General features: G+C 35.9%; 1 protein-coding gene across 3 annotated transcripts; it reads left to right on the top strand.

Annotated features, from left to right (window-relative positions):
- Positions 1–496: 496 nt before the first annotated feature.
- On the top strand, positions 497–18,706 carry LOC105324873 (polyunsaturated fatty acid 5-lipoxygenase). Of its 3 annotated transcripts, none has more exons than XM_034445326.2 (15): positions 497–1,253; positions 11,555–11,599; positions 12,936–13,064; positions 13,398–13,495; positions 13,705–13,840; positions 13,935–14,030; positions 15,467–15,563; positions 15,925–16,042; positions 17,001–17,093; positions 17,221–17,281; positions 17,375–17,486; positions 17,648–17,739; positions 17,838–18,011; positions 18,121–18,284; positions 18,420–18,706. In XM_034445326.2, exons 1-15 carry the CDS (start codon positions 594–596, stop codon positions 18,532–18,534), a joined length of 2,190 nt encoding a protein of 729 aa, XP_034301217.1. In that variant the 5' UTR covers positions 497–593; the 3' UTR covers positions 18,535–18,706. The 3 variants fall into 3 exon arrangements, with proteins under 3 accessions (XP_034301217.1, XP_034301219.1, XP_034301218.1); XM_034445328.2 differs by lacking the exon at positions 497–1,253 and adding an exon at positions 7,157–7,715; XM_034445327.2 differs by lacking the exon at positions 497–1,253 and adding an exon at positions 9,170–9,785.
- Positions 18,707–20,161: the final 1,455 nt, after the last annotated feature.

The raw sequence follows: 20,161 nt of genomic DNA, 5'->3' as shown, positions 1-20,161 counted from the left end.
AATGTGTATCTTGTTCCTTGCGTGTAATTGCCAGTTTTATAAAGAAAGTCATGTTATGATCCCCTCGGAGATCACCGGTATAAATGTTATGAACCGCTGAGAACGGCTATAGGGGGTCCATAAAATTTAAACTTATAGCCATATGGCCTTTCAACTTTTAAGAAAGGAGGCCACCAAAAGGGACAGTAGATAGATATAAAAATTTGAATATTATGATGTGTTGAGTATTATCTTGTTGAAGGACGTTTTTATTTTTACCGATCTACTCCGAAAGTAGGTTACTGTCGGGTATGCTGTCGTCTGCAATGACATAGATCTTCACTGAAATGATCTTTTATTTCACTTCCCACTACAACTTACTTCATAAATGTTCATTTCGATGTTGCAATAGAATTATTTTTTTGGTGATTATTTGGGGTAGTAATCTACAGTTAATCCTCTACTATTTCGTTGTTAAAATTATATCATGCTGAATGGATTGTGTTGTGTGAAATCATTCATTTAAAATCCAGGAAGGTCTAAAGTGAATATATCAGTATATGTCAATAATATACTGTTAACAATTTGAACGGATCATTTCTCTGAGATCAACGATGAGTGCGCCACAGTGGATGATGGCTCGATTGGCGCTCTCTCTCGCGCGCCCCCACCTTCCGAGTCTAAACGGCAAACGTCATTTCATCAACCACCTCCGGCCCCTGTCGAGCCGCGTAGGTTGTTTACAGTTCCCACCACGTGGAAGTTATTTATGTTTGAGCGCTCGGCAATGCACCACAACGATGGCAGGGAAGTCGGTATCGTATAAGGTGGTTGTCAAAACCGGCGATAAAAAACGCGCGGGTACGGACGCCAACGTCCGAGTCATCTTACACGATGACAAGGGCCAAAAGACGAAAGCAGCCAAGCTGGACAATTTTCTCCGGGACGATTTCGAACGTGGTCAGATAGATAAATTCACGGTGAAGGATGTCGTCGACTTGGACGAGATTCACCAGATCGAACTTTGGCGCGATGATGCTGGGATGTACAGCGATTGGTTCTGTGACTATGTGGAAGTGACCATTAACAAAAAGAAGCAGGATTTTATTTTTCCGATATACCGCTGGATCCGCCCCGAGTTCCACTATTTTATTCAACATCTAGACACATTCCTCCCCCAAGATGACCCCCATAAGGACCAGCGAGACATGGATTTGGAGGATATACGACTCAAATACCAGTATACCCAAAGAGTGCCCGGTTTGCCGTGCCAGGTATGTCAAATTGCTTTTAGCGAGTTCCCTAGGTAATGTAAAGCGATTTTATCTCGAATAGATGTCAATTGCTTGTAGTTTTAATTTGCAAAGAGAACACACATTAACATTTATGTTAATTGAACCAAAAACACTAGAAATTAAATGATACGTTTTATACACAAAATAGCCGAAGGCAATTTCTCACAGATAACGAATAACATGAAAGTCGGACAGGTAAAATTTTGCCTCTCAAAACACTGCACCTTTGTCCTAAATGTCCCAACCCAGGGTGGCTTTTAAAAGGAAAATCAATACCTAAAAATCGAGAATCTACAGTTCAATTTGTGGATGCATGGTTTAAATTGAAGAAATGTTGGGAATGTCGCATTCGGCTGCTCTCGTTCTGAAGTAGCTCCCGGTGTAGTTATTTCCTGTACTGTGACGGAATATCGTGCGTGATGAGTGTAAGGAGAGCGAAGGAATTAAGAATTATTACACATACTATAGTATAGTAGTAAAGTTTACTTTTTGGTTAAATTCCGCCGGCTCACTACCTGGAAAACCTCGTTGGTAACGTTGAGAAAAAAATGTTATAATTTGCATATGAAATAATTTTTAAAAAACTTTATTTGCATTTTACAAATATTTACCGATGGATTGAGAAACCTAGTAAGATACACAAAACCGAGCAGATCCGTGAATCAAACAGAAGAACCATTTCCTGTGCTTTGTTTGATGTTTATAAATCTTATCAAACATGAGTGTCAATTCTGTTTGTTTCATTACATTGAAATTAAGCGCTTGATCAAGGTTATGCAGCATCGTTGCTGTTAAAGGGCATAGATCTTGACACATAGAAGAAAAAATCCCACAAGAAGAGGATACTGGGTAATAGTCTGTAAATATTTGACTCGAGCTGCAATTCTAACCTCCTTGTCGAGAGTGTACTAATAGAGCCATTGATATTTTCCCATGTCCACTTAATAACCACTCTTTCTCTCTCTCTTTCTCTCTCTCTCGCTTGAAGATGCAAACAAACACATACTGTTTGCTGTAAACAGTCCGTGTATATATGATACCGGTATTTGATAATTTCCTTTCGATTTAATGAACATTTTCACGTCATTCAATTGCACACAACACGTTTTGAAATATTTAATCTGACTTGTTGATTGTACCCACTTTATTTGCAAAGTTAGACCTTACCATTAGACACATAGCATCAGGGAGGGTCCAGCACCCCCCCCCCCCCACTTTTTCTCGCAGCAAACATGATTGTTTCTAAATTTACCTTAACTTGAAATGGAGGCAAAGGTATACTAGCCCCCCCCCCACCCCCCCCCCCCCCCCACACACACACACACGCATTTCATGATTTGGGGGAAAAAATTGTTTTTTGTAGTTAAAAAATGGAGGCAAAGGTATACTAGCCCCCCCCCCCCCCCACACACACACGGATTTCATGATTTGGGGGGGAAAATTGTTTTTGGTAGTTAAATTTTTTTTGGGGGGGGGAACAGTATAGGTATTTTCCTCCCCCCTCCTCCCCCCCCCCCCCCCCCCCGCACGGATTATGTTTTTCATGATTATGGGCATTAGGTTTTTTGTTTTTTTTTGCTTGTCAAGATTTCTGAGGATTAGTCTACCCTCCCCCCCCTTTTTCAATTTTCTTCCGACGCCACTGTACGGGGTAACTGGGTGTCCGATAAGTTAACCGTTATTTTATCAAAATATTTGAGGCAATGCCTTTATTTGGTTTTCACAGTTCCTTGCACAAACAATTACGGCTAAACGAGCGTTTTATAAAAGGGAGAGCTTTCCCTTTCTCTATTAATCCATCCTCTCGAGAAAAATAATGTCCTTGTTGTAATGGAATATTAGATAAATATGCAAAATTCCATAAAGCAGCGACGCCATTTTAAAAAAAAATAATGCTATGGTCTATATCCCTATTTTAGAGATTTTTGTGTTGGTGTGTGGATCAGCTGTTAATCAAAGATACATTAAAATGTAGCTACAGTTCCACGATACTTATTCCTTCATACAGCACATATGCTATTTGGAAAGAAAATGTAACTTTAATTTCCCAATGGTTTGATAATTCCCACCTCGCTAAACTATTCACCCCCCCCCCCAACACCTCCACGCTTTTACAATCGCGCATGTGTATAATTTACAAGGCTCGAACCTCCTTTTCCCATTTTATATATAGCTTAAACCTTTATTCACCATCTCCATGAAGCTATATTTCCATTAATAACTCTTTTTCGTGATGTAGGTATGATAATCTGACATAGCTACTATATTTCTCTGCAGTTCACTCTGTCGTCTTGTTGAAAGAAAATCCTAACTCCAATATAAAGGAGTTTTTTTATTTTCTTCACACCTTATTACACGAGCTTTAATTGCTTTTTTAAAAGTAATTTAAATTTATCCATACGCAAATATTGAATTCTTTATGTTATTATTTTTTATGGCGTCGAGCGAAGCTCGAAAGCCATCTAGGGATCGTACGTCCGGAAGTTACATTTTTAGGAGCCAAACAACTCAAATGAGTGCAAAGTTTTCGTATGTGTTTGAAGAAAAATAGATGACATATACTTCAATTTCGAGCAGAACTGTACGTCAACAAAACAAGTTTGCAGATTCGAAATGGTTGCCGTCTTTAAAAATGTTCACATTTTATTGAAAACAACATGTCTCGGTTTCAGCGGATGAATACATTAGCACCGAGACACATGCGATAGCTGGGCTAACATACTCAATTTGGTTATGAAATGTACTAGCCTGCAAAATAGATTATTTTGTATCCATATCGAAAATTGACAAAGCACAAATGTTTGATCTTAATTGTAGGAACAAAACTTCCTAATCGAGCGATAAGTACATCTACAACCAAAAGTTATTTTAAACCAACTAGTGAACTACTTTCACTTTGTAAACAATGTGAATGGGTGCTTTCTTTTATCTACCCCTGATCTTTTCGGACCATGTCATTTGGACCCTTGTGAATTTTAGATGAAATTAAGGATGACGTTTACTCAGAATGAAAAAAAATTCCACTGATGATAATGAAAAACCAACTAATGTGTGCTATAGACCTTTTATTGTAGTGTTATTTTTCATTTTCAAAAAAGTAGGTCAATGACCTACTTTTTGAGTTAATGGCCATTGTATATTTTTGGAAAATTAAAGGAAAATCACTAAAAATTTTACACTATGATTGAGATTTTCTTAATTGTGAAAATAATACAAATTGCTCAAAACTTTTGAAAATGAAATACAATTTATGAATGGCAGTGACACTAATTACATACAAAACATTAAGTTTTCCTTCACAATTTTTATAAATATTCCAGTCCGAATTTCCTCTATCACTTTTCAAATTCCTACCCATTTTTGATCCAATTTTACAAAAAATTGAATGATGATAATACAAAAACATTTATAGTATTAAACTACTTATATTGATCTTATTCTGTTGGCATATAATTTATATGAGGTCAATGATCAAAATTTTGAGATATGGTGTCTTTTCTCGTTTTTAAGCATATTTCTATATTTTTTAAATTCATGCTTTACGGTTATTATAATGAATTAATGAGGTAAAACTACCAGAAAATATGCAAAATTATATAGACTAAAATATAAAATCTTAACTTTTAATATTAGAGTACTTCCAAAAATGTTTCAGCAGAAAACAAAATCTGCAAAATTTAGTCCGAATTTCCTCTGTTTGGCTAAAAGTCTATTTTTGTTTTGGCATAATACCATAATATAGTAGAAATATCGAATGTTATGTCAATAATAATTCATTTCACAAATACTTTTTTTGTTTAGAACAAATTTTTCTCATGACATTGAACTTTATAACAATCCGAATTCGAGAACTCAAACCCTGAGTAAACAACACCCTTAATAAAAGAGACAGAGTGGTTATCAGCAGTATACAATATATAGAATTAAACACAATAATATTTTTTAATATTTCTTTCCATATAAATAGAGAGAAAAAAAATCTAAACGTTTTTTAACTCCTAAGAAATTTCTATATTAAACTTAAATTTTCAATTGAAATTCAAAACTTTTTAAGAATTAGGTGAGCAAATTTGTAATGAATTGTAATTTTATTAGTTATGTGATAAATAACATTTTTTATTTTTTTTTTAAAGTTGACTAATGTATTTTATTTTTATTTTCTATAATTTATGAAAAAAAATACCAGCTTTTGAAATTGGTCATTTTTTGGCAAAATATTGCATATAGGGTACCCTCATTGTACGGATAAGTCCTCCTACAGTTTTCAAAATAGGAAGTTGGTCTTTTGCAGATCAATTATACATATATCAGAGGTATGTATATTGCTAGGATTTTGATTTTCGATAATTTATGAAAAAAATACCAGCTTTTGAACTTGGTCATTTTTTGGCAAAATATTGCATATAGCGTACCCTCATTGTACGGATAAGTCCTCTTACAGTTTTCAAGATAAGAAGTTGTTCTTTTGCAGATCAATAATACATATATCAGAGGTGTGCATATTGCTAGGATTTTGATTACTGATAATTTGTGAAAAAAATACCAGCTTTGAAGTTAGTCAATTTTTAGCAAAATATTGCATATAGGGTAACCTCATTGTACGGATAACTTTTCCTACAGTTTTATAGATAAAAAGTTGTTCTTTTGCAGATTAATTGTACATGTATCAGAGGTGTGCATATATCTAGGATTTTTATTTCTGATTATTTATGGAAAAAAATACCAGCTTTTGAACTAAGTCTTTTTTTTTTTTAGCAAAATAGGATATGGGTTGACATGGATTATGGATACAGTTCACATATAAAAAGAAAACCCGGTTAGCTGTCACATTGACAGCTTTTCATTTGTTTAAAAAATTATTTAGGTTTTTACTCTTCAAATTAACTTTAACTCGACGCCATTGTGGCCCTTCAGGCCTTTGATTTAAAATATGTGTTTGATAAATCAAACTTTTTGTAGCAACAGTTTTTGCCAATAAACTACACGTAATATATAATACAAATTTATTTCCTAATCCCCTCATTTATAAACGAAATTCTGTCGGATTACACAAAGGAACATAATATTCTCTAACCTATTTTAAATGCATTTAAAAGTCAAAAACAGAAATCTCAAATTATTATTTCTTGCACACACGTACATACATGTACTGTTAAAACCCGATTAATGGCTTGAGAACAGAGGTAGACTGTGTGGCGCTTTAACCCACCTGTATACACCTGCTTACCGTTTACCTCGTCAGATCTATCTATCTATCTATCTATCTATCTATCTATCTATCCATCCATCCATCCATCCATCCATCCATCCATCCATCAACCCGTCCATTTAAAAGATTGGCTGAGGGGTTTTTTTATCGGTATACTTGTCTTTCTTCCTTTCTCTCTTAACATCAGGATACCATACAATGTATGTCAATGAATTTCCTTATCCTTAAAGAGTATATAATTTTATAATGCTAAAAATATATTGATGGGGACATCGGGACTACATTTTTGTACACCACCTAGTGTGACTGTTTGATGTCGATGCAACATCTTGACTGATGTAATTTCGCTGGTTGCCATTGCTATTGAGGTACTTGAAATTCAGTTACGAGGAACTTATACATTAAGACAGATAACACGAACAGATACATTTAATTATCATACTTATGGAGGTTGAGTTATGCCAATTGTGTCAAGTGTTCAGAGTGAAGCAGGATGACCATTACATAGAACAGACGACTGGTTATCCCAGAGCATCAGACTTACAGCTAAGATATACGTTTCTTTCCACCCAATTACGCCGACAGTTTGTTTAAAAAGTTAAAGTTCATCATCCAAGCATCGAATGCATGAGCACCTGCCCATGTATTTTGTAACGAATTAGCATCGTACAGCTGATAAGCAGCGTAAGAATCTGCGGTGATTTCGAGCCAGGAATCCGGCAATTGGATGCATCTGGTAGACAGGATCATAATATAGAGATCCCGGAGAGAACTTAATTCTAATGGATTACACAATTATAGTTAAAACCGGCGATCGTTTTCTTTCCGGAACCGATTCCACCGTGCACATTGTCCTGCACGGAAACACCGGTCGAGCCACGAAACCCGCGGTGTTGGATAACCTTTTCCGGAACGATTTTGAGCAGGGCGCCACAGACGAGTTTTGTATCTGTGACGAGGACGTTGGGGATATTGAATGGGTGGAGGTATGGAGGGACGACTTTGGGGTGGCAGCTGATTGGTTCCTGGAGAGGATTACCGTAGAGAAAAAAGGGAAGCAGTTCCATTTTCCGTTTTTGAGATGGATTAAAGCGCACGTGCCTTACCGAATACAACATTTGGACACTTTCCTGCCCCAGGATGATAGATTCGCACACCAACGAAGTGCGCACGTAGAGGAGAAAAGGAGACTGTATGAGTTCTCTGTGAAGGGTCCAGGCTTACCGGCACAGGTAACAACTTCTTATCTACATGTAAATGATGCGTTACAGAAATATTGAGGATAAAGGAATCATTTCAAATGCAACATTTTTGGGCTTTCAGTTTTATGATTGCATTTATATTTATTGTCAATCTGATGTCTACAAAAATATTCAAATCTCTTCGGAACAACAGGTTTGTTTCCAGAAATACCGAAGAAGAAAAAAATATTTTAAATGCAACATTTTGGTTTCCTATTATATGGATGCATTAACTGCCCATCAATTATTCACAAAATCTTAAGATGTCTTCAGAAACAGGTTTGTATACAGCCGGATACGTGAGATGCCGACGTGATTAACAACTTGTCTGTAGCTATCTCTGGCAGTCTATTCTAATTGCTTCAGTTTTTCACGAGAATACACATTACAAGCAGTTGCACTTTTTTCCTCTGTGATTCCTTTAAACATGCATTTTGTGTATGCGCTCTTGGGATGAGGAAAAGGCTAAAAATGTCGTCAACAAACATCATTTTTCTTTTACAAAAATTTAAGTGCAGTTATATAGTTTATAATTGCAAGCCTCTGTTACTACAAGTTTGAACTTACTCTGTCGGCAGCGAAAGTTTTTGACAGATGTATCTATATTTTTTTTTGATCGGCATATTTTTATAGCTTCATGTGCATGATTTATTCTTTAGAACTTAAAGAACAACATAACTATTTCACCCCCCCCCCCCCCGCTTCTTCTCTTATTTTTAAGGTTCAGTCATTAAAATACGTTTTTGATAGGTTGCTTTTTAGAAATTTTCCAAAAAGAAATTGTAATGATAATTGAAACGCAATATGATATTACACACTGGACAGAATTTGACAGAAATCGCTTGTAAAGGTCATTGGTAGATATCGTTCCTGATCGTGGGTCATTGTACCATAACTGCAAATGCATGTCATGTCAGTCAACAGACGCATGTTGACCTGCATCGACTTCCGGTTTAATTTAACCTATTCACATTCAGTGAACGCAATCCTCGACATCCGGGCTGTACTGTGGAAAATTGGTTTATCAGTAGCGTCAGTACTTTGATTTTACTATTTATCGGACAGGTGGTGTATACTTAGTTAGATTAGACCTACACTAAGTCATTTATAGTGAACTATACATTCCCATACTGTATATCTTCAGCCCATACGCATTTTAGCGTAAAATTATTTTTATGACGGCCTATTTAAATCTCTTAACATTTAAATTTTTCACTCTTGGTAATCCCTTTTTAGTTGAAGTGTATTTCGCATAGCTTCAATGACTATCTTTGGCCAGGTGGTTTATCGCTGTTCTACTAACAGCGACACAACACAATCTTAAGAAAAAATCCAGGGTGCATTTTATCTGTTGCATGCGACATCGGAGGATCAATATAACGGTTAAGCACGAGCCCCGTCTATTATGAATATATAACCCAATTGCTACCTGTGCATCCACAACATCGGAACTGTACAGACTTGGGACGTCTCGTAGGATTTTCTTTATGAGCAGCGTGTGCTCAGTTAATATTTGATCTGGTGAGTAGTGTTAATGAAAGACTGGATTTAGTGAGCAACTACACGTGAGCAATGGGAAACTGCTGTGGTGTCCCGAAGGCGGATTACATGGTGTATGTTCGAACCGGAGACCTAAAAGGCGCGGGAACCAACGCTAACGTCAAAATACGTCTGCACGACAGTGAGGGAAACGTCACGCAGGATATCACGCTGGATAATTTCTTCCGGGATGACTTTGAAGCTGGTTCTATGGATACTTTCCACGTTCCAGAACTTAAGAATTTTGGCAATATCATATCTAAAATAGAGTTTTGGAGAGATGACTCGGGAGTTGCAAGCGATTGGTATGTGAATAAAATTTTGGTGGAGAACCGTAAATCCAATGACATTTTCGTTTTTCCCGTCTATCGTTGGATTAGACCAAACTTTCACTACAAAATAGTTCATCTTGATACGTCATTGCCCCAATATGACCCACATGCAGATCAACGGAAGATGGAGTTAAGAGAGAAGTGCAATCTATACCAACAGTGTGTTAAAATGAAGGATGGTCCTTCCCAGGTAGGAGAAAGCAACGAAGAGATTTACTGCAAAAAGATTTAAAAGATTATAGAAATACCTAAAATGTGCACAAACGGCGTTCTTTTTATACAAAGAGTAAACAAAATCAAAACTCAAGTTCATAAACGGTATTGTACTGCAGTATGGTTCTATAATGGCTATAGAAAAAAAAAGATTCGTAAAATGTTTCTTGCATTAATCCCATTACAAATTGATTGTAACGTGCTCGACGAAGCATATATTTGCAATCTGAATTTTCTTTAAATAAAACCTCTTTGCTAAGGAATTTCAAGGTGTGTGTATCCAAGGTATGGTACAATCAGTGTGTTCAAACCGACAACGCCTACATCCACGTTCCTACCTGCCGCCCACCGCGACCCGCTCTACAGGAAACGGCGATCAAAGCTTTTGAAGATTCAAATTGATTGAAAAACATAGAAGAATCTTTTTTTTTAATGTAAAGTCTTCTGTAAAGCTTATTAATTTAGCCATCGCATGCTTAGCCGCAGAAAAAAAAATTGCTGCACAGGTGAATCCCCCCACAAACAGAGAACGTTTAAACCATCGAGAAGCCGAGTTTTCTGTAACGCGGAAATACGACCCATTTTTCCAGAATACTTGATTTCAAGGTCAATCTTTATGTTTATTTATACAATTAAATACTTTACATATTTAAAAGGTCATTCAATGGCAAATGCACCATGCAGTGTACTATATTTAACGAATGTATCGTGTATACATGTTTAAATTATGTCCAATAAGCATTCATCTTAATACTAGTATATAGTAAAGAAGTCATCGAATAGAATGTCCACTTGTTGTGTTGCAATGACATTTTGTTTATAACATTCGAACAACTCTGAAATAAAGTCAGTGGTATATTAAGCACAATTGCAGATATAGCCGACAGGCTACAGAAAGCAACTGTTGGGATTAGTAGTCTAAGATTGCTTTTAGGTGGTTTTTTAAGAGAATTCTTTTTGTAATTGAGAGACATAATATCACAACAGGATATGTTTATGTAAATTTCAGGAAACCACAAAAAGAGTCTTAGTCAAAGACCCCTGGCATATCAACCGCCACTGGCCGTCATTTGATAAGCTAAAAAAGTTTCAGTCGAACTTCAAAGACTCTTGACCACTTTAGATACCGGAATAACTCAAACGAAGCCACTCCGACATTTTTGCAACTTGATTTATATAGAACACTGTTTTCAAGTTTACACACATACATTTTAATGCAAAGACATAGGCACACATTTTAAAAGTGCAGCACAATATATGTAGATATTGAATGTTTAATAAGTAGCCGCAGTACAAGTTTTACCAAAAACTGTAAAATTTACACACAAACCAGAAGTTATAAGAAACCTGGAGTAATATTTGTTTTACGATGTACATTTTGAGTGTTGAACAGTTGTTTTTTTTTTTTGTTTTTTTTTTCAATGTTCATCATTTTTATCGTAATTTCCCCTTTTCTTTTATAATCTTCCCATTGTGTTGAAATCTGTAAGTGTCCACTTGTAGATTTCTCATCCGTCCTTATTTTATACAAAGAGATAAGTGTATCCCCTGGTTGCTGAAATAGATAAAGAAGGAAGTAACTGAGAGAGAGAAAGAAGGAGAGAGAGAGAGAGAGAGAGAGAGAGAGGGGAGAGAGAGAGAGAGAGAGAGAGTGTGTGTTACCATATGTTTAAAATAATATTGAGCAAAACGGCATTTATAGAGAATAAAAAGACATCTAATTAATCTGATTAATTTTAATTTCAGGTGAAAGCCATTCCGGACGACGAGCAGTTTTCTTTTGACTACAAAGTAAGTTGTGTTGATTAGGTCTAAAGGTTCTGACTTACTGCAGTATTCATGATTTATTGATAAAACCGATTTAATTTGCCGAATGACTTTCCTATAGAACTCTCAACCGATATCTGTTTTCAAATTTCAAACCCAACTTATGCAGTGACTGCGATGGTGATGATGCTTCATCAAAAGGTCGCTGTTCTTTGGTAAAAACAATAAATGGATTTTATATCCAGACGGAATGTTAACAGTGTAAGATCTCACCAAAAATTGTTATTCGGATCTTTGTTCCGCGAAACCTCTCAAGATTTTTACCGTGATCTGCGTCCAGATCCGAGTGGGTTTCCTCGACTTTCGATTTCCAGCGAGGGAAAGATCTGGTCGTATTAATTCTTCGCACATCCTCATAGGAAATAACGGGTTTGAGTTGATGAGAGTTAGAATGTCACAAATCTTAATATAATATGTCTATTTACACTCTACGGGGGCGTTACCCTTTCAACCGACCCTTCATTTGTGAAGGAATTATGGTTATTGTATAATTGTGTTTTTACTGATTTTTTTTCATAAACTGAGTGGTGATAAATACGTATTTTATGAGTTTTTGATCATTTTAAATCAGAGAGGATTTTTTTAAATGCTAGTTTAGTATAAAAATGAAACCTTAACAATATTTTTAGAAAGGTTAAACAGCCTTGCTCTACATCTATAACAAATGACAGTTTTTATCCAATGATTAATGAATGCTTCAGATTTGCTTTACAACACTAAGAGAATGTAGATTCAAATTTATGTTCAAGCTATACTTATAGATGAGATATCAGCAAACATTGAATTTCATGAAGGCATACATTTTTTTTACTATAACTATGCCAAAATAAATAAAATTATTTGTTAATTAGAAAAAACGTAATAATAAGACAAAGCAGACAATCATTAAAACCATGAAATGACGTCACAAATCCAGACATTTGAATGAAACCATTCTTTACTTTTGAAAATAAAGTTTATTCACATTGTTCCATTTTTGGTGTCACAGAGTAAGGAAGTTATCAAGGTTCTTTTATTGATATATGACTTAGATTTAGAACCATTTTAACAAGGCCTTGGACTTTCAGTAGGATGTAACTATCCATTTTTGCGTCAAAACAAGTTAAAATGATGCTGGTTTGAAGCCAAATATACACCGATTGTGTAGTCTTCGCTCAACAGCCAGCCAAATCTTGTTGATTTCAAAGAGCCATGACTGAATGGCAAGCAATGAAATAGACAGACCTACGTCACATCGCCGATTAACACAACTACCCAAGTCCAAGCTCTTGTTAAAATGGTTCTCTTTATGCTCCTATAGTGGAATATTGCAAAGAGGAAGCTGAAAATGATAGCAGACTCAAAGTTACAGCTGCTGACACAGGGCGGCAAGTGGGAGGGGATCCAGCATCTGACCAAGGTTTTCACCAACGCCTTCGGAGAACCTCTGGTAAGACACAATTTACATAATCAGGCAACTTTTGGGTTGAGGCCGCCGCGTATATACGCGTTCTGCGTAGCGCTGCTATGACTTATTGATATCGACTGGTCTTAATTTGCTCCGATCGTTTGGTTCAGCGCCACTTATACATGAAGAATAATTTTGTTTTGTGTCATTTGACCCCAGTCGTATTCTTGTTGTATATATTTATTCAAATTAAATAGTATATGTAATTTGCCCTGAAATGACTTTGCATATATCTTTAACTTGACCTCTCTCTTTACTTAATTAACTTTTATTTTAACTCGAATTTAAAGTATTTGAAAATTTACTCTTTTGAAGGGATGCAAGCGGTGGAGTAATGACATTTTCTTTGGATGGCAGAGGATTAATAGTATGAACCACTCCCTGATAAAGCTCTGTACGGAAATTCCCAAAAAGCAAGTACAAAGTCTTTGGAAGTTTACGTTTGAAAAATGAATATGAATACTGTAACGAAGACCCGATAAGAGACTTTTGCCAGAAATGGAGATGAATCAAATAATGAAATAGCTTTTGTGTAAAACTGTAACACCTGAAGTTCGATATGAAAAAAAAAATTAAAATGTTGGTAGATGTTGACCTTTGCTGTGTGTTTCTGACACATTAGGCTGGGAGTTAGCGACACGATGCTGCAGCCCTTTCTGGAGGGATGGCCGCTTCACCAAGTGATCGAAGCCAAGCGACTCTTCATGGTGGACCTGGAAATCTTACAGGACCTCCCCTGTAAGAGTGACGATTTTGTGGTAACTGTCATTTATAATTTATATTTTTTGTGAAGCTATTGACTTTACCTAATACGGTTTGCCATTTTTTCATCATTATGTATTTGCTTCATAGTGCCCAGTGCCCATTGCTTTATTTTTCATCAATGGCGACGGACGATTGGTCCCCATTGCCATCCAGCTGTTCCAGCAAAAAGCAGACGACAATCCGGTAAGACTAACACTCACACTGTGTTATGCATGCATGCGCGGATCTAGAATGGGTTTGGGGGTGGGGTCCGCCCGGCCCCCTCGGAATTTTCAACATAGTAAAGTTATCGAAAATATACATCGGAACCCCCTACTCCCCGAGGGGGGGGGGGGGGGGTAAATCCCTCGACCAATACTAGTACCTTTTGTGGAATATGTCTGGATCCACTCATGGCATGTGTGAAGCTATTTTATTACATGCACTTAATATACTGTTGAACTGAATGGATTCTTTTCAAGAGGGTTAAACATATTTATACGATGAATTTACATCCATTCAAACAAAAGCACTTCAGATGAACAAGCCGATGTCTATAGTTAAAACTAAAAACTCCCACTTGTCGGAGTCTGGCGATACAACAACAGTTTTGTAGGTTTGATTTTTTTCAAGAAATGATCTCTTTGAAGGTAGTGCTTAGAAGGACAATATGACCAATGTAAAAAAAATTATCTTTTTAAAACAATCAAATAGGACATAAAAGGGAAAAGATTGAGACTCCTTTGGTTTATTTTACTAAGATTCATCATAATACATGTAGTTCAATTTACTTGTTCAGGCACGTATCATCAGAGGAGCGGGTTGGGGGGGGGGGGGGGGCTGCCCCCCAACCACCACTTTTTCTCATGGCAAACATTTTTCTTAAATTTACATATAAAGAATTTGATTATTATGGAGTTGCCCCCCCCCCCCCTTTCTGAGAGCATGTAAAAATTTGTATAGTGGAAATAAGTTAATTGTTACAAATTGGCGGATACGACATAAGTTTATATAACGTTGAACAAAGTGATTCTGTCTTCTAAACTGTGATGTTTACTGCGCACTTGCTCTACTTTTCCTCGCATGCATATCATGTACTAGACTAGTACTTCTACTTGAAGAGCTGTGAGGTCAAGGCTGTATATCTTTGTGATATACATATATACATATAAACGTATATAGAATAACTCACAGTGGGACGTTCGTTTTTCTATACTGTATACCAATTTTTATTCGCGGCTACTTTATTTCGCGATTAACTGCCGATTAACTGGTTTACGACGACTAACGTTAATGTTCGCGACCAAGCCTTATCCAGACCTGTATTGTTATAAAAACTATAGACAAAGGATTGGTTCGCGGCGAGAAATATTTGCGACGACAAGACTCGCTAACCTCGCGAAAATTTCTCGCACGCGAATAAAAGTTGGGTTTACAGTATTATTTTTTTTTAATTTTACTAATATTTAAAGTTTATTTTTGACCAGAAGGAAAACTTCAGGGTTAGAGAATATACACAGTGTTCATGTTTAAAAAATGAATATTATTTATACCGTATACTGTATGCATTTTTACAAAGTAACGTTTGTCAAATCTAGTCTACCAATGCTATGTATTCACGTTGTCTATTTGATGTCCAGGTATTCCTGCCGACAGACCCACCTTATACCTGGATGATGGCCAAGATGTGGTACAACCTTGCGGACGCTAGCTACCACCAATCTCTCACTCACCTCGGTAAACCGCCAACCTCAGTACTATCACTTTCATTGATATTCGTGGGCATGAATTTTCGTGGATTTAATGAAAATCACGTGTAGTTTCATGGATATGTTTATTTGTTGCCACCAATATTCGTGGGCAGTAATTTTCGTAAATTTTTATGAAAAATAGCTTTAAGGATTACGACTTTTCCTAAATCAAATGTTATTAGAAATTGCACTTCAATAGACATTAAATATCGCGAAAATTGTCATCGAACTAATAGCCTACTGGTAAAACTACAGTATCCGCTCAATGACTGACATCAGCATCAGTTTCGTTGCTATTTATTTCCATCACTTCATCATATGGTTAACTGGTATTTTTTGTTTTACAGGATACACCCACTTAATTATGGAGGGAGTCTGTGTGTCATTTCATCGCAACCTCTCGCAGTCTCATCCCCTCTTCAAACTCCTGGCCCCACATTTCTTATATCTCATCGCCATTAACACGTTAGTTTGTATTATAATAACAATTTCTGCATTGTTGAAAACACAATTGTTAACATAAAAAGATATTTTGCCACCAACAATGCATGCTTTTTAATAGTCTAAAAAGTCAATACCCATTTACTCTTGAACGAAACTATTATTTGTCAGCTCTTGAACTTGTTTTAAAGAAATCAGTAATACGCAAAGCAAACTCGGCGTTTGGTTTCATTTTTTGCGCTATTCTTTTGTCCTGATGTCTTTGTATTGATTTCCAAAGACCACCCAGATTTGAGGGCCTTCCATGTGCTCGTTTTTTACCTTCGATGCACTGATATGGCTCTTTCAACACTTCAGCTTTTAAAGAAACCATTGCTTAATTTGCTAAATGTCATTTTAAACAAAACTCTTTTTGATTTAAAAAATAAATGAAACGCCGAGCTGTACAGCAAAGTTTTATTAAATAATGCATTTTTTACAAAGTTTTTTTGTTTATCATAATATACTGTTATCTAACTTAAGAATGATAGATTTGATCTCTTTGTTCATAACATGTTATTCAAAGTCTTAACAATTACCGAATAATTACCATTAAGACAGTCCACCAAAGATTTTTTCAAAACACACTGCATAACCAAATAATCAAATATACATATTATTTTATGTGTATGTTGCTTGCTATCACTGTATAAGATACGTTGAAATAGTTTACTGTGTAGAGATTGTGGATGATTTCCGGGTTCATTGAATGTTATAACAATCAATAACATTACAACTTCATAAATTCAATACAGAGAAAACGAACAAAACAAGTGCCTGAGGCATACTCTGCTCACATTAGACTTCATCCTTTTCCGAAAGAAAATTTTCATTTGAGATGTTTTTGAAACTGAAATATAGATTATGTGACAAGAATTCATCACAGGAGAGAAACCATAGTGCCAGTGCATGCTGTCATTTGTCTATCTCTTTTTTTTTGTAGGCGGGGACTAGAGTTGCTTGTAGCTCCTAACGGATGGGTGGATAAGACCATGAATATTGGCATCAAAGGAATGTTCAATTTGATTGCCAGAGGGTACTTGTAAAATTGACTTCGCATTTTGTCAAATAGCACATATAGTTTTATTTCAAGCGCGTGACTTTTAAAACAAATAACTATTCGTTCATTTCATTTCATTAAAAGTTTTCAATTCGTTTTAAAGATTAAATCGATGGAGAATGGATGTCCATGGTACGCTTCCCGAAGATCTCAAGAAAAGAGGAGTGAGTGATTTTTTTTCCAGTGATATGACTGGTCATAATGAATAAATTATAAAAAAATTTCCTTGCATATTATTAAATCTTTTCTTACTTCAGGTTTACTGCCTCAATGGGAAAATTTTACCAGGCTATTTCTTCCGAGATGATGCTTTATTGCTGTATGATGCAATTAAAAATTACGTCACCAAGTACATTAACCTTTACTATGGTAATTCTTTTTTACGCTTGGGGAAAAAAAATTTTTGTGTGTGAAATTGATGCAATTGTCAAGTTAAAGTCGAAATGCGACCAAATTAATTGGATATCTGAAACTTTTCAAAGGCTGAGTTTCCTTAGAAATAGATCATTACGATTATTACACAATTGCAGATTCCCCGGAGAAAATAGAAAAGGACTGGGAAATTCAGAACTTTGGTCGCGAGTTAACGTTATCACGTGAAGAGGGGGGATGCGGCCTGCTGGTAGGGACATGAAAGCAATTATCGTAACGTAATTCGTTGATATATTTATCTGATGTTTTGACTCAAAATAAATCTCAAATTATTTTAAATTCCCACAGGGTGTTCCGTTTGACGGCAAATTCGACAAACCAGAGCAGTTAATCATGGTGTTCACATCCATCATCTATACATGTAGTGTCGCGCATGCGTCAACAAATTTCCCGCAATACGACGAGTATGCTTTCCCGCCAAATTATCCCGCTTCCATGAACGGTGTTCCTCCTAAAGACAAGGTATTTTAGCATTAGGCATCTGCAACTATAGTGGGTTTTGACAATGTCGGTGAAAATTGAGGGGTTTTTTTTTTTGGTGAAATATGAAGTTGTCTCTTGTGATTTACAGTCCTCCTTGACAGAGGCCGATATTCTGTCTACACTCCCAGACAAGAAAACAACGCTTGACGTTATGACTGTGACTAAAATTCTCAGCGATCGCGGTACTAAGAGCCTGGGAGACTTTGAAGTGCAGTACATTTTTGACCCAGATGCAAAACGAATAGTACAAGAGTAAGCAAGCAGCAGGACTATTTATTGTACAGTGAATTACGAAAACCCAAGCAATTTTAACTTAAGTGAATAACCTTTATTATATTCAGTGTACATGAAATATCTGGATTTTACCTATTGATTTTTTTCTTTAAGGTTCAGGGAAGAATTGCGAGAAATTAGCAAGACAATAAAAAGAAGAAACGAACATAGAAATCCCAAGTACGAATGGCTAGACCCGGAAGTGGTTCCCAATTCCATCAGCATCTAAGCTCTGACTTTTTAATAAAATTAAGCTTATTTATAGCGAATTAGTGCAATATTAAGAGATAACATTGACTATAAATATATATGGACTTTATATAGTCTTTATTGATTAAAATGTTCAAGGTCTTGCTTTTATACTGAATTAATATACGTATATATAAAAGTACATGTATGTGCATCGTTGTTGTTTTTTCTCCTGTTATATCAGGTCGCTTCCGTCCGCATTGTTATGTGATTGCCGTGATTGCGGATGTAGAGCACTGCATCCTTGGCATACCGGATTCAGCTTAAACAGGAAAATATTACCAAACGATTTTATGCAATTTTTTAAAACATGCTGTTATCTAAATTCATATAAAATTCAACTATACAAGTTCAGAATGCACTGGGAGGCAAAATGACAGCATTTCCATTTTTTTTTTCAGTAAGAAGTGAAAAAGGAGTGTGATCTCCCCCTACCAGAGGGGTAATAAACCTATATAAAATATTGTTTATAAATTTTTCTAGCTATTGTAGTAGAACAATTGATTAATGAACAACAATCGAGTTGGAAATATTTTTATATAGAAAGGTGGGGAATTTTTTCTTAGCTCACCTGAGCTGAAAGTTCAAGTGAGCTTTTCTGATCACATTCGTCTGTCGTCCGTCTGTACGTAACTTTTCTTATTTTTAACATCTTCTCCAGTACCACTGGGCCAATTTCAACATAACTTGGCATAAAACACCCTTAGGTGGGAGATTCAAAGTTGTGAAAATAAAGTAGGGTGGGGCCACAATTGAGGGTCAAATCTTTATATAGGAATATATAGAGTAAATCTTTAAATATCCTCTCAGAAACAAATCAGTCAGGAAAGCTGAAACTTGTGTGGAAGCAACCTCGGGTAGTGTAAGGACATGTTTGTGAAAATCCTGATTTAAGGGTGTAGGGTGGAACCACAGTGGGGGTCGAATTTTTACATAAGAATATATAGAGTGAATCTTAAAAAATCTTTTATGAAAATAATCGGTCAGGAAAGCTGAAACTTGTGTGGAAGCATCCTCAGGTAGTGTTAATTCAAAGTTGTGAAAATCATGATCCAAGGATGTAGGATGGTGCCACAATGGGGGTTGAATTTTAACATAGGAAGATAAAGAGCGAATCTTTAAAAAGCTTCTTCTCAAAAACTAATCAGCCAGAAAAGCTAAAATTTGTGTTGAAGTATCATCAGGTAGAATGGATTCAAGATGTGAAAATCATGATCCAAGGGTGTAGGATGGGGCAACAGGGGGGGGAGGTGGAATTTTACATATGAATATAATATAGAGAATAATCTTTATAAAGCTTAAAATACACTTAAAAAACAATGCTTAACATGTGATATGAATATAAAACCATCCTGTTAAGAAAGGAACTTAATTATAAACATAAGAATATCCACGGTGTGGGAATGGATTTTTATTTATACAGGATCTTCATATATTTTACTACGTTGTCCAGATATTTTGTATCATGACTCCATTAAGCTGATTTTATCATGCCTAATTTTGCTCAGGTGAGCGATGTGGCTCATGTGCCTCTTGTTTACAACCCCGAGACACCTGTTTCTTATACCGTTATTCAGTATTCATATAACCCTTGGCTGAAATATTAT

Source organism: Magallana gigas, chromosome 2, assembly GCF_963853765.1.
Source record: "Magallana gigas chromosome 2, xbMagGiga1.1, whole genome shotgun sequence".
Classification (NCBI taxonomy): Eukaryota; Metazoa; Mollusca; class Bivalvia; order Ostreida; family Ostreidae; genus Magallana; species Magallana gigas.
Note: the sequence above shows the minus strand (reverse complement) of the source record. Positions and strands in the feature narration are given on the sequence as shown.

What these genes read in the sequence shown, in the direction of transcription:
- LOC105324873 (XM_034445326.2), top strand. Translation starts at nt 594, where the DNA reads ATGAGTGCGCCACAGTGGATGATGGCTCGATTGGCGCTCTCTCTCGCG. An exon ending in TGCCCGGTTTGCCGTGCCAG is followed by an intron (nt 1,254 to 11,554) that starts GTATGTCAAATT and finishes TTTTAATTTCAG; the next exon opens with GTGAAAGCCATTCCGGACGA. An exon ending in AGGGGGGATGCGGCCTGCTG is followed by an intron (nt 17,740 to 17,837) that starts GTAGGGACATGA and finishes AAATTCCCACAG; the next exon opens with GGTGTTCCGTTTGACGGCAA.